Source organism: Catharus ustulatus, chromosome 9 (assembly GCF_009819885.2).
Source record: "Catharus ustulatus isolate bCatUst1 chromosome 9, bCatUst1.pri.v2, whole genome shotgun sequence".
Classification (NCBI taxonomy): Eukaryota; Metazoa; Chordata; class Aves; order Passeriformes; family Turdidae; genus Catharus; species Catharus ustulatus.
The window spans coordinates 13,018,433-13,031,464 of record NC_046229.1 but is presented as its reverse complement, the minus strand read 5'-3'; the positions used below and the strand labels follow the sequence as shown (position 1 = coordinate 13,031,464).

At 35.8% G+C, this 13,032-nt stretch overlaps 1 protein-coding gene across 13 annotated transcripts in view; it reads left to right on the top strand.

Moving 5' to 3' along the window:
* Positions 1-13,032, top strand: part of FUBP1 (far upstream element binding protein 1) — a 38,137-nt gene that overhangs the window by 10,954 nt on the left and 14,151 nt on the right. For 5 of the 13 annotated variants that reach the window (XR_004418654.2, XR_004418649.2, XR_004418656.2 and 2 more), the window contains 6 exons: positions 1,422-1,550; positions 2,167-2,241; positions 6,904-7,049; positions 8,589-8,686; positions 9,548-9,595; positions 10,487-12,118. Coding sequence is in view for 4 of the 13 variants with exons in the window: in XM_042779558.1 (XP_042635492.1) it covers positions 1,422-1,550; positions 2,167-2,241; positions 6,904-7,049; positions 8,589-8,627 (389 nt within the window). In the remaining 9 variants the exon portion in view is untranslated. Of the gene's footprint in view, positions 1-1,421; positions 1,551-2,166; positions 2,242-6,903; positions 7,050-7,420; positions 7,772-8,588; positions 12,119-13,032 lie in introns of those variants that run through there. The other 8 variants (XM_033067076.1, XM_033067075.2, XR_006163024.1 and 5 more) reach the window with 6 other exon arrangements.

The window sequence follows — 13,032 nt, the reverse complement described above, 5'->3', positions numbered from 1 at the left end:
TACTCATTCCAGTGTAACAAATGGGTTCTTTTAGTACTTTTTTCAGAGGTGCTTTCTCCAGAACCATGCTTGCTCTTGTCACATGAAAGTGGAGCTAGTTCCTACAGTCAGATTTCTTTAGAAATTTAATGAATCCAGCTCTGTGATGTTCTACTCTAAAGAAGCGCTAAGGAGAAGGAGGGGGGAATTGAGCAATGGCTTATTTGATACTTGCAGGTAACCTTATTATATAGGATGTGTTCATTTGAATCCACTATTGTTGAAGGAAGCAGTGTAATTTCAAACAGAAAGTAGTGTGTTAACTTTTTTTTTCTGTGTGCATTTGAAGTGGTTACAGCTGACTTTTGTCACAGGATTTCATTTAGCAATAATTTGTTGTCCTGGGTTTCTTCTTGAATGCCTTTTTCAGGGGATTTCTTCATCTTCTATTACTCACTGCCTTACCTGTTTCATGTTTAGGGAGGATTGTATTTCCATTCCCATGTACAGTTACTCTAAAGTATCGTTTGTGTCCATGTCCTTTTGTGAAATTCTCTCCTCACTTGACTGCATTTCTTTGTAGATACTGTTAAGACCGCAAATACTGTTTGCAAATGCTGGTTGTGTAAAACGTATTATGTTCTCTAATAGTAGATTTTCAGGTATTGTGGATTGTCAGTCTGGTAATGTAATCAATCTCTGATACAGCAAGAATAAGGCATTCCTAAAGGCTAAATGTGAGAAACAGAGAAATAAAAGCCTAGGAAGCAGCATCATTGGCCTACCTATATAGATAAAAATAAGGAACCATGGAGATAGATGCAGAAGATGCAACTGTTTCTATTATTTTATATACTAAAAAGCTGTAAGTAAACAGTGGTGCTTAATAGCCATATATGGGGATTCAAGTTCTTAAAATGCTGTGTGTTTCTCTATTTTACTGTTACCTTAAAGTTTAACTGACAAGCATTGCAAATACCTAGTAAGTCTTGTATTCTTCTGTTTCAGAAATATTTATTTGGCATGCCTCCTCCACCGGTGCCAGTGCCATTAGCGTGAGGTTCTAACAAAAGTAAAACCACTGAAATTGTTTGGTGCTACAATGATTCATTGCTGCTACCATTTATTAACATGACTGTTTAAATAAACTTGAAAAATCTGTTTCTGTTTATCACATGTAAGATTAATAAGTGGCATTGTAGTAGTAAAGGTTCTAAAATGATTTTCTTGCCAGCTCTGTGGAAGTACACTTTGTACAGTATATTGGTCTGAAACCTGATCAAAAGTTTATGCTAGAAAGAAAAAATGCTTGAAGTATGTACATGGATATTTTGTTTAGATGGATTTTTCCTTGGAGGAAAATAAGAGTGCAGGACAGGATTAATTGAGGACAGCATTTTGTTCATAGTACTATTATAAATGCTTATGTTCTGTTTTCATAGGTAAGCCAGGAACAGATCCCAATTCAGCAGCGTGGGCAGCTTATTATGCTCACTATTATCAGCAACAAGCACAGCCACCACCTGCAGCCCCTCCTGGTGGACCAGCTACAACCCAAACTAATGGACAAGGTAGATACTGAGTGGAAATGGACACATTTCGCATTGCTGGAGGTGTAAATACCCCAGTGTTCTTTATTGTTGTCCTCCTATGTTGGGTAAATTTATTTTAACTAGCTGGTTTTCTTGGAAAATTTGCATATAGCCTTTAGTGTTGCTTTTCTCAATTTCAGCAGTAACAATAGTAATGCATTTATCTTGGAATATACTGCAAAGAGAATTTTTCTGTAATGTGGGCTGACTTAATGACTACATAGAGCAGTCATAAATAAAAATGTAATGAGCCAAGCTGTTGATTGTCATTTGCTTAAATGGTTGCATCACTTGCAGTGGGTTTAGGACAATTACAGTTGTAGTGTTTAGTAGTGTTATTTTAATATTTATACCTGGCTGAGGCTTACCACTTGAATTCTGGTATTTTGTATTGCTACTAGTATGCACTTCCTGAATCTTGAAAACGTCTTTTTTTACTAGTAGTTACTAATTGTAGTAGCTTGTACTGCAAAGATTTATAGTATCAGATTTGAGTCATGTCATGTGGGAGTGTTACTGAAAATTTCAGTTGATTATTTGGATTGTGTGAAACAAACTCCAGTAGTTTTAGTCTAACTCTTTTAATGTAATTTAGGAGATCAACCAAATCCAGCACCAGCAGGGCAGGTTGACTATACCAAGGCCTGGGAGGAGTACTACAAAAAAATGGGTAAGTGTGCAGGGGCTTTTCTGTTGTTTTTTTCTGTTCCACAATCACAGTGGAATGTTTTAGGAGAATTGGATATCTTACTGGATGAGATGGGGGGTTTTACCCCCCAAAAATTGGAACAGTCACGTGTCTTTGAACCAAATACTACTGAGAAACAGACTTGAATTTTGTATTCATAGTACTCAGGTTACTAATCAGCTTTACAAAAATACTTCAAAGTTAATGAGGTGTCTTTGATCATTGGGAAACAACATCTTTTAAATGTTTCCATCTGAGTATTTTAAAGTACATTTCCAAAGTGTTGAAGTTCAACTTTAATCAGTTTATGTGGCTGTTGTTTTTCTTACTTGGGAGTTGTTTCTCAGTTCTCTTCAGATTACATATAATTTTTTTCTTGTACTTTGCTTTCTGTGTTCCAGGTTACTAAAGCATCATAATTAGTTTTCATTTATACTGTGCTCTTTTTAAAACAGCATTTGCTTTGCAGCACTCTAGAGCTGTGTTTCAACTGCAGATTATATGTTGTTGGTAGCTTTTTTTATAAAAATGGAACGAATGTGCTGTTTAACTCGATTATTTCATTGTTTTGTTTATAAGGGAAGAGTATGTGGTTTTTGTGCACTGGCAGAAGGTGTCATTACCTTTTAAATCATGGTCATGTTCTGTCCGTGGTGTCCTGCCATGAATACTGTAGGTGATGGATGGCTGGATACTGAGCATCAGCGGGCTCAGGAATGCCAGTACTTTCCCAGGTGTGTCTGACCAGACACACAGCACCATCTGGTTTGGAATGTATCTTTCTTTGCATGGGGGGCAGTTCTGCCATCTTTCAAGTGCACTCAGTTTTCTCATGGAATATTAAAGGCATTCAGATTTAAGATTAATAACATGAATAACTCCTCTTACCAACTTTCCACTGCGTTGATAATTATTTGCCAAGATGTAACTATCTTTAATCTTTATTTTGACACAGCGTAAGCAACAAATTCTACAGGAAACGTATAATAAGTATTTAGTTCAAGACCTGCATATCAGACTTAAGAAAATTACAACTCCCAAACATGTGATTTCTAAGATGATAGGCCTTCCCATTTTTCTTCTTCCTGGTTCATTCAACTATTTCTTTTCAATTTACTGTCTCTGTTAGTTTGGCTCACTTTCTGAAATGCAAACTTGTGGGTGGCTTTCACTGTTTTTTAAAATAATGTAATTTGTTGGCGGATCTCTGCAATCTTTCTAATATGCTGTCTTGAAAAGCGAAGTCTGGGTTGCACTTGCTCAGATTCATTAATAGTTAGTTGGGATAGAGTTTATGGGAGCAATTCCAAAGAGGAATGTGAGCCAAAAAAATACATTGGGAGATAAAAATAGTTGCTCTGAAAATGCAAAATGTAAAAAATGATAAGACAGTCATATAAGAGGAAAATCATGAGGGCAGTTCTCATTTTAATTCCTTTTTCTAGTTTGGATTGAGTTCTTTGCCTGAAGGAGAGTTCTTGATAGCTGGACCTTAACTGTAAATCATGAGAACTTTTTGTTGCAGTCTTATATGACAGATACCATTTCTCTTTAAAGCCACTTAGAAAAGAAGAATTCAGCTGGAGTTGATGTAATGCTAAATGGTGCTGATTTTCCCCTCTTCATTAACAATGTTAAGAAGTGTAATACATGTGATGGATAGGAATGCTGTCCAACAGCATGTTCTTGTGGTCTCCGAGAACTGGAAAGTACCATTTGTGGTTCCTTTAGTGCTGTAATCTTCTGTCCCTATTAACTTGTGCCAAAGGATGGTAGTTACAAGTCACTTGCTCTTTCATGACTCAGATTTTTCACAGCACAGATGATTTCACCAAACATTGTTGGGGAGAGCTGAACTGAAACTCAGACTTGTTGAGCCCAGTCATTTCTGGTTTTGCTGCTGAAGAAAACTATTCTGATAATCCTTGTGGCAAGCTGAACAAATTGCCTGGAATATTGCAATTGGTGTTTTGGATTTTCTCATACTTAGTCAAATATGAGTGGTCCGAAAATGCTAAAGCACTCCAGAATATTCCCATCCAAACAATCATAGTGTTTTCAAAGTGGCTTCCTACTGGTGTGATATGTATGCCACTGCTGATCACAGAGAACACTTCACTGTGTTTTTCACTGAACAGTGACTTGAATATTGACCTGTTTTCTGACTCAGAAATACGGTTGCAAAGTCCATCTCCTTTTTCAGACCCTTGTTTCAGGGGCTACTGCTTTGAGTAGCAGATACTACAAAAAGTCTCTCATGGATAACAGTTCCCTCTAAACATGAAGTTATGATCATTAGTAAATTATCTATATGTCATTGTTGGAATTTGTAAATTTGTTACTTAAAGTCGTTCCCCATATATTGACGGTTTGATATACAGTTAAAGGATTCCATAATAAAATAGAAGTGTTTTAAAACATTCCTCAGCATTGTAGTGGGAAAGAGGAAACAAAGCAGTTTGCTCATATTAGAATCACCCTTGATAATGCTGAACTGTAAAGTCTTCTGGTGCTTCCTTTCTCAGCCCTCCTCGAAGGGGAGGTGTTCTGTTTCTCCTGTTTCCTTTGTATGGAGCTGATCAGGGTTATCCATAAGTGTTCCCGTTGAATTTGGCTATTAAAGAGCAGGTGCTGCTTAGTGCAGCTTCTACACTGAAAGGAAGCTTTGACTAAACAGCTGACTTCCATATGTAGGTTCAGAACTACTTGCAGTACTTAGTAGGAAAATGGTGCACCTAAAATACCTATCAGGACAGAAGTCCAGTTTGACGTCTTTGAGTAGGTGTTAAATTTTTATTATTTGAATTTCAGTGCTACCTTGACATAGTTCACTGAATGTCCCCAGATTCCTGGGTCTTAATGCACAAAAAATCCCTTATCTTTGACATTTAGTTGTGATGACAATAATTTGTAAGTACAGTTATTATCTCAAAGTAGTGGTGAACTTGAGAAGAGTGTATCCTGGGATAATTTGTAACCATACTAATGCTAGTTTTTGTTAAAATAATTGATCAGAAGTGTAAATAGTAAGTTGTGATACGTTACAAGTTGTAAAATGTGATAACAGGTCCAATTAAGTTTTTCTGGTAATTCCATTACTGTATAAACCAAAATAAAAGATGGATAGGCTTTCAGGGCTTTCCTACAGTGTAAGTGGAAAAACTTAAATTGTAAAGACAGTTGGAAGGTTGTGTTTTGATGGTTTTCAGGATAGTGCTTTGCCGAATACTCACATTCTGTGGTCACATTTCATGTTTTTGAGATTAGAAGACTACACTATGTGTAGGAGTAGCCTGAATAGCTAGGATTCTTCATGTGAGTTTTCTGTGTTAAAGTAATTTTTAAAAAACAAAGTAGGCTTTCTGTCTGTTAGCCTAGAAAACACTTGATTAGAATTTTTGATACTCATGTTCCTCAGAAAGTTGCTCAGTGGCCATGTATTCAAATAAAAGGTGAGGTGGTTTCAGGTAGGATTGAAAACTTTCATCCCTCATCATGTGGAAGCTGCCCCTTTCTGTTCATAACAGAATAGACAGTTGGGTGAACATGAAATTGTACAGGATGCAGACTTGCATTTTGCTTGGGTTTATTTCCTGTAGGGTGGCTGTAGAATTTTTGATTTGAAAAATAACCCGTTAAGAATGTAAATCAAAAGTGTCATAGCACAGAAATAAAACTGGTTTGGAAATTAAGTAACTTCAAATGAAACACTATGTATAAAACTCTTCTGTCTGGGTGTCTTCAAGTGTGTGTGAACAGATGTTTAGGTAGAGCATAAAGAGTGTTGCTTTGCTTAGAGTCTCTTACATTTTGTAATGGTGACTGCAAACACCCTCAAAAATTAAGGTTAGTGATACTAAGAGGGGTGTAATTGGTGTTTCTGAAGTTGGGGAAAAAAGGAAGTAAGGATGTCCATGACAGATGTCCTGTGGAAGAACAGGACAACTGAAAGGTTGGCTGTGATTTTCTTTGATTGTTTTGTTTTGTTTTTTAATATGCTGAAGAGTCCCTGTGTATCAGTCTGTCACTGTTTGGGATTTTAGCCTGTTAGTTAATTCTGTTGAAAGGAGCAGTAATACTGAGCTGTTTGGAAGAGTGTATTTGTACATGCTCTTGTTTCCAGAGGATTGGAACTTCCACAAAGTGTGGAAGCAAGTTTGGGACTGTGTTCTGTGGTGGAGTAAATGTTTACAAAAATTACGCACTTTTTGAAAAATGTAACCTGCAATAACCTCGTAACGGAATGAAGGATGTCAGAACTGGGGAAGTGCATGAATTGGCATCTGCTGAGCTAATGAATGTGGTCTGTTAAATAAGGTAAAATTAGTTTAGGTGGATTACAGAAAGCTTTGCCCCTTGGTGTGTTTTTAAATGCTGTTGTTTAGGTCAGCAGGCCTTAAACATGATTCATGATTATGAATCAAGAGGCAAAGAAAACTGTCCTTACAGTTCCTCAATTTCGATTTACATGGGAATTATTACATTAAAATAATAGAATGAGTGTTTAGGCTGAAAAAAGCAACCACAAGTTTCTTCAAAAGCCTCAGAGGAATATTGCTAGGTGGTGTTTGTTAGACGCTGAGATATTGAAATGTTCTCATTCCTATTGCAACAACAAAGCTGTGTAATTGTAATTGCCTGCAGGTCAAGCTGTTCCTGCCCCTGCTGGGGCTCCTCCGGGCGGTCAGCCAGATTACAGCGCGGCGTGGGCTGAGTACTACAGGCAGCAGGCAGCGTACTACGCTCAGACAAGTCCACAGGGAATGCCACAGCATCCTCCAGCACCACAGGTACAGTCTTAAAGTGGTTTTTGGCTGGCTTCCGTCTCAGTGGTTGTAGATATTTTTTTGCATGTCTCCTGCTTTGTTCCTTTGGGGTATGCATCTTTTTTTCTAGCAAAATAGCTATTGGAATAATTAGTAGATGACTTTGTTTACCTGTTAACTTGAGTTCTGTATCTATCCATATGTTTGGTGATTGGTTTTTTTTTTTTAAAAAAAAGAAAAACTTTCTCCTCCCAGGGTTTTGAAAACCATGCAAGAAGCCGCCACCATTTACATTAACCAATTTTTCTTTCTTAAAGGCTTCACTCCTGAGTTAGCTCGATTTAAAGGATTTTCTTTAACTTTTTGTGTATCTCTTATGTATCTCTTCTGCACAGGGCCAATAATAAGAAGTGGACAATACAGTATTTGCTTCATTGTGTGGGGGAAAAAACCTTTGTTAAATGTATGGATGCAGACGCCTTGATGAAGATCTTAATTTTGGTTAAAAAAATAGTGTTTTTGAAAATGTACAAAATATCTATCACTACTGATAGGAGGTAATATTTCTGTGTAGAAATGAAAAAATGGTTTGTTTTTTTAGTATTAGTGTAGATGTACACATTCCAGCAAATGTATTTGCAATTATGTGGTCAATGCTTTGTGATATAAATGTACTTTTTCAATGTATACTTTATCACTTTTAAAATGCCTGTTTTGTGCTTTACAATAAATAATATGAAACCTCCTGTGTCGGTAAGTTGGATATGTGGGTATATGCAGAATTAATTATAGGATTGATTTGCAACGCTGAATCAAGGTACCTGTACACAAATGAGTTGGGTTTTTTTTCCCCCCCCATAAAGCTTGTTGAGTTTAAAAACTTGTCATTAGCATGTTTTTCCCCTCTTGCAGAATAGCTGTAGATGGAGGATCTCTTTCATTCATTGTATTTTGCTGCCTAGCACCAGGAATCTTGATACCTTTAATTTTCTTTCTACTTGATTAAAACTGCATGTGTTTAAGAAGATCTTTTGGCATACTTCCATTGCATTAACAGTGAAATTTCCTTTTATACATGACCACTGTTTCAGACCTGTGCAGCTGCTATAACAGATAACTTTTGTTTTTAATTGAATACTTCAAAACTGTTCCTGCATAACTATTTTATGGATTTTTTCAGACTAGCTATAAAACTTACTTTGTAAGTGTAATGTGCTTAAGCCTTCAGTTTAAAGTAGTCCACTTCAAAATTCAGAGTAGAAGTCAATGTGGTAATGCATAGTAGTTACAAAAATTGCGTCTGTCCTTAAAGCGCTGTTTTGTTTGAGTGGTGGGAGTGGTTGAGAACTTCCTGCAGAGCAGATAACTTCTTTTTGTAAATATTCAAGTATTTGAATCAACTGATTATTTTTTTATATATACTTGAAACTTCTTATTGCTCTAATGCTCATACTAAAAAGCTGATTCTCTTGAAATCCTGTGTTTGCTCTTTGCATATTTATTGGCTCTTTGCATATATTAGACTACATGCACTACAGTCTGTCTTGCCATTGTCTGTTGAAGTGCAGGTTTGATCCAGCCAGTATAGAACTAGCTCTATAGGGGTGAGGAGGACTGTGCTGTGTATCATCCTTGATTGTTCCTTCAAGGAGCATTGCACTGTAAGTACATCAGAATGACAAATTGATGAACTGCAACAGTATCTTTTTGTCAATGTTCCACATAATGCAAATGCTGTACTTGTGTGATATTATGTTGGAATACAGTGCTGGTATCTTAGGAAATCATAATTGCTTCTTAATTCAGAAACATAGGTTTGCTTATATATATACATACACATAATTTGAGTTTTGTGGGTAAGTATTCCTGAAACTTTTAGCAATAGCTAAAGAAAGTCATGTTTCTCTGTATCTGAGTTTTTTTCATCAGTACTCCTGAGACAGCTGTCATTCAGTGTTTTAAAGTGTGCATATCATAACATTGAAGTCTTTGGAACCACTTGTTAGACAGAGTTGTCTTTGTCTTCAGATAGTTTGTGGATATGTAGTGATGTAGGTATGTTTTAAATAATTCTGTAACTGTTAATTGCTTTAATTTTTGGAACACCATGTTGTTGTTTTGAGAATAAATTTTTTTAGGGTGGCTGCACAGAGAAGTAAAAGTTAAGGCTTGAAAACTGAAGTAGTTTTTTTCAGGTAATCAGCAATGTATGTATTGTGCTGTAGAAATAGAAGGAATTATTTTTATCCCTTTTAAAACTAGGAATTATGCTGGTAGCTTGAAGAAGGCTAGGACAGTATTTGCTATCTTTAGTGTAGGATATTAAGTTTAATAGTTCAGGTATTTTGCATGGTATTTTGTAGATAACCTTACAGAATGGTGCATTTATTATGTACTAAACTGAGCAAAATTAAATTCACTGGATTCTTTATCATTCACAAAATGGAGGCTGTTGATTTTGATTCATTTAAGGTATAAAATCTTTATTAATTGCAAACAGTGCAATTATTTATACTTCACAGTGCCTTCCCAGACCTTCCACCTTAGGTTCTGCTGCAAAAAAGCAACAGGTAAGCACAACCTAAGGAAGTATATAAATTAATATATTTCAGTACATTAATGTTGTCCCTGTGAGATCTTTGTGGTTGTGTATTGAAAAGCAATCTGCTGCTTCCCCAAATGCATTGTTACTCACGGTTCCATTTGAGTGGAAAATCTTAAGTTTTTAAACAACTGTTCATATTTCTAGGTCAATATGTATTTTTTTCTTTTTCTTTTTTTTTAAGAGTATGAGATTGCAGTAATTAAACTTGATCAGAATAAGTAATTCTTGTTATTTTGCCTCAAATAGATAATTGTTGCAATTAAAGAATCAAAACTTTTAAAATATGCAGGAATTGCTTTGGTTAGAAATGTCAACAGCCTTCACAAATGTTTTTTTTTTAATAATAGGGCACTATTCCCACTTAATCCATAAGATCTAAATGTAAAGAATGAATTCTTGTTATCACTGAACTTGATAACTTGTCTTACAGTTATAGTGTGTTAGTGGAATCTTTAGATAACTTAGTTTGCTTATTCATACTTGACATGGTAGGAAAAGAGATTTTGGAGTTTGAGATGAGTATGTTTTAACTGAAAAAGCATGAGCACCAGTTAAATCTTAACAGTATGGCAAATAATATTTTATTGCTATAGCAGTCAGTGTATGCTGTTTCTTGATACTGAATTGCTGAATATTTTGATAGTATAAAATGTTAAATGTCTTACAGATGGTCTGGTACAGGTTTTTGTTCTGAGCTTTTGTTGTTGGTTTTTTAGCTTAACATAAAGCAGCATCTATTTGGTTTTTTTTGTTCATTATTCTGTTTCTAAAATGTGCTGCTCCTCTTTCAAAAGTCCTGCTTATCTGTACATCAAAGAAAAATATTCAAAAATACTGCCTTCATTTTCACACACAGTGCTGAAGATGCTGCAAGCACCAAATCATAGCTCATAGAATCAGGTCCTGAGATAGTTACTACCAGTAAAGAGGAATCCTTTGAGTGTATGCCATTGGTGAGCCGATGAGCATGGACCATAGAAGGGCTCCATGTAGAAGGTAAAATTGGCAAAAGCATAACAGATTTGAAATGTATCCCATACATAATGATATAGGGTATAATTTTTGTTTTGATCACTTTTCATTCTTTAAAGTATTCTTTGTTTGACCATAAATGTTCCATAATCTGTTAAGTTTTTTTAAACTGTGATTTAATAATATAAACCATATATTTTACTTTATATTCTTCTAAACAGTCAAGCTAATTTTTGAACTGAATTAATAGTTGTGCTTCAGTTTCTCAAGCCACTTAGTATTTCATCTGTAGCTTAACATGTAACTTCATTTTTGACATGAGAAGAGGGTAGGTGTGTACCATTTGGATTTTGATACTGTGGATTTAGTGTGGGGGTGAGTCATTTGTTCACTTCCTTTTTACATGGTACTTTTTCCTTCAACTGTTACTTCTAAAATATCTTGAACAGTCTTTCAATTGTTAATTTAGCCTGTGGAAGGAGATAGAGAAGAAAAAGCCAGTGTATTGGGATGTTGCTAGTGTTTGGAAGGTGAGACGTTCTTGTGTGTAGCATTTGAGGTGTATTGGCTTCCAGCTTTCTCACTGCAGGACTTAGAGGCATGCTAGTTTGTGCAGAGAGCATAGTGTTTCTTCTTCAACTCTTCCTCCAAACTCAGAGTTCCTGGGACAACAGTAGATTATTGGAGTTATCCCTGTAACCAGAAAGATAACTGGACTTCCTTAGAAATGCTGTGAACTTGTCCAAAAGGTGTCTTGAAATGTTTCCTGCTTACCCCACCCTCACTGCTTAGTGTCCCACAATGAATGTGAAGAGTAAGAAAACTTTTAGAAGGAAGCATAATGTTCCAAGTAGGAAAAACATTTCCATATTACTTTCTGCAGCCTATACTTTATTAGAACATGGAATGAAATACCAGGGGGATACTCTTTAGTGTAGCTTAAGTATAATTCATCTGTTTCACTTGTCCAGGCAGACAGGATCACGATTCTCTTGCACAGCCTATCTTGAAGTAGTTCATCTTTTTACTAGTGGTATTTTATTGATTGGTAGAAACTGTTTCTCCCCTGTTCTTTTCCAGAGTAATTCTTAAGTTTTCCATTGCATGCGAAAAGCTTTTCCATTTTGCTTTTTTACTGGAAATGGGGGGAGGAAGGGAGGACTGGGCTTTTCAGAAAGCATACAATTGACAGGATTCCCTCTGCCCTAGTAATAGCATATGAAACTCTTGTGTATGCACAAATATTTCTCTTGCGTGCATGTGAAATGCCTTTTCGTCCTGAGAAAAGTGTTCTCTGCAGAAACTACCCGTGTGTAAACAGAAGATTGGCTTTAAAAGGCAACTGTGATGGGAACAGTGTCTTAGGGAGATGCAGCTTGGACTTGAGGTAAATTGAATGCTTTACAAAAATGTGGTTTTGAGCTTGCATTGACATTGTATGTAATATGGGTACACATTAACTGTATAATGGTTTTTGTATGGTTTTTCTCAATAAATGTAATCTGTCGAATAATAATAGAATGGTTTTTGTCTTTTTTATGCTCCTATCCCTGCATTTGTTAGAGAATGCTCTGTTTAGCTTCAGAGCAAAAATATTGTAGCAACATGTACTTCTGTGAATGAACATCACCCACGAAAAAATGAAATTAAATGTTTGTGTGGTTATTAGGGTAAATAGTAATTCCAAACACCAGGCAGCTCCTTACCATTTCTTAATGAGGTCAAAGAGTGTCTTGCTGCAGGTAACTGTACAAAGAAAGCAGATTCTGCCACAGGAAAATTCCTTTTTGTAATGACTGCCTAAATTTAATTTCCTGCAACTTGCCTTGCCTTTATGTCAGGGCCTATACACAAGTACTTTAAAATGTGAGGGTTTTTTGTAAAGTTACTCCTCCAGAGGCTTAGTCTGAGTGGTTGAGATGGGTGTTAGCAGAGTGACATGAATGTTGATGTCAGGAGGTCTTAGAGAAAAATGGTACAGTAACCTTAAGAAAACAATGTCTGGAGATGTGGCAATAAACTTACTGCATTAAGATTAAGAAAATAGGCACGTTATGAAAATACTTTTCTTAAAGCTTGTTTTTTACCAGCTCTAAATATGAGCCAATCATAGATGTCACCACCTGCTTTTGTGTTACTTTATCAATGAAAAAAATCATAAGTTTTACAAGCAAGTGTTGGTACTTTGAAGACTACTAAAAACCTAAAGGAGATTGTTTTTATTTGAGATTATCAGCTGCATAGGTTGATCAGAGCAGAACATGCAAGGCCATTTTAAAACAAAAGAAGTTATTCTTCTTGAAACAATAGTGAGCAGTTATGTCATCTTTTATTCTTTAAAAATAGTACACTTGGGTTTTTGAAAATCATCAATAAGTATTTCCTTTGCCAGTTCAGTGCCTCTGGGATAAAGTAAAACAGCTTAAATAT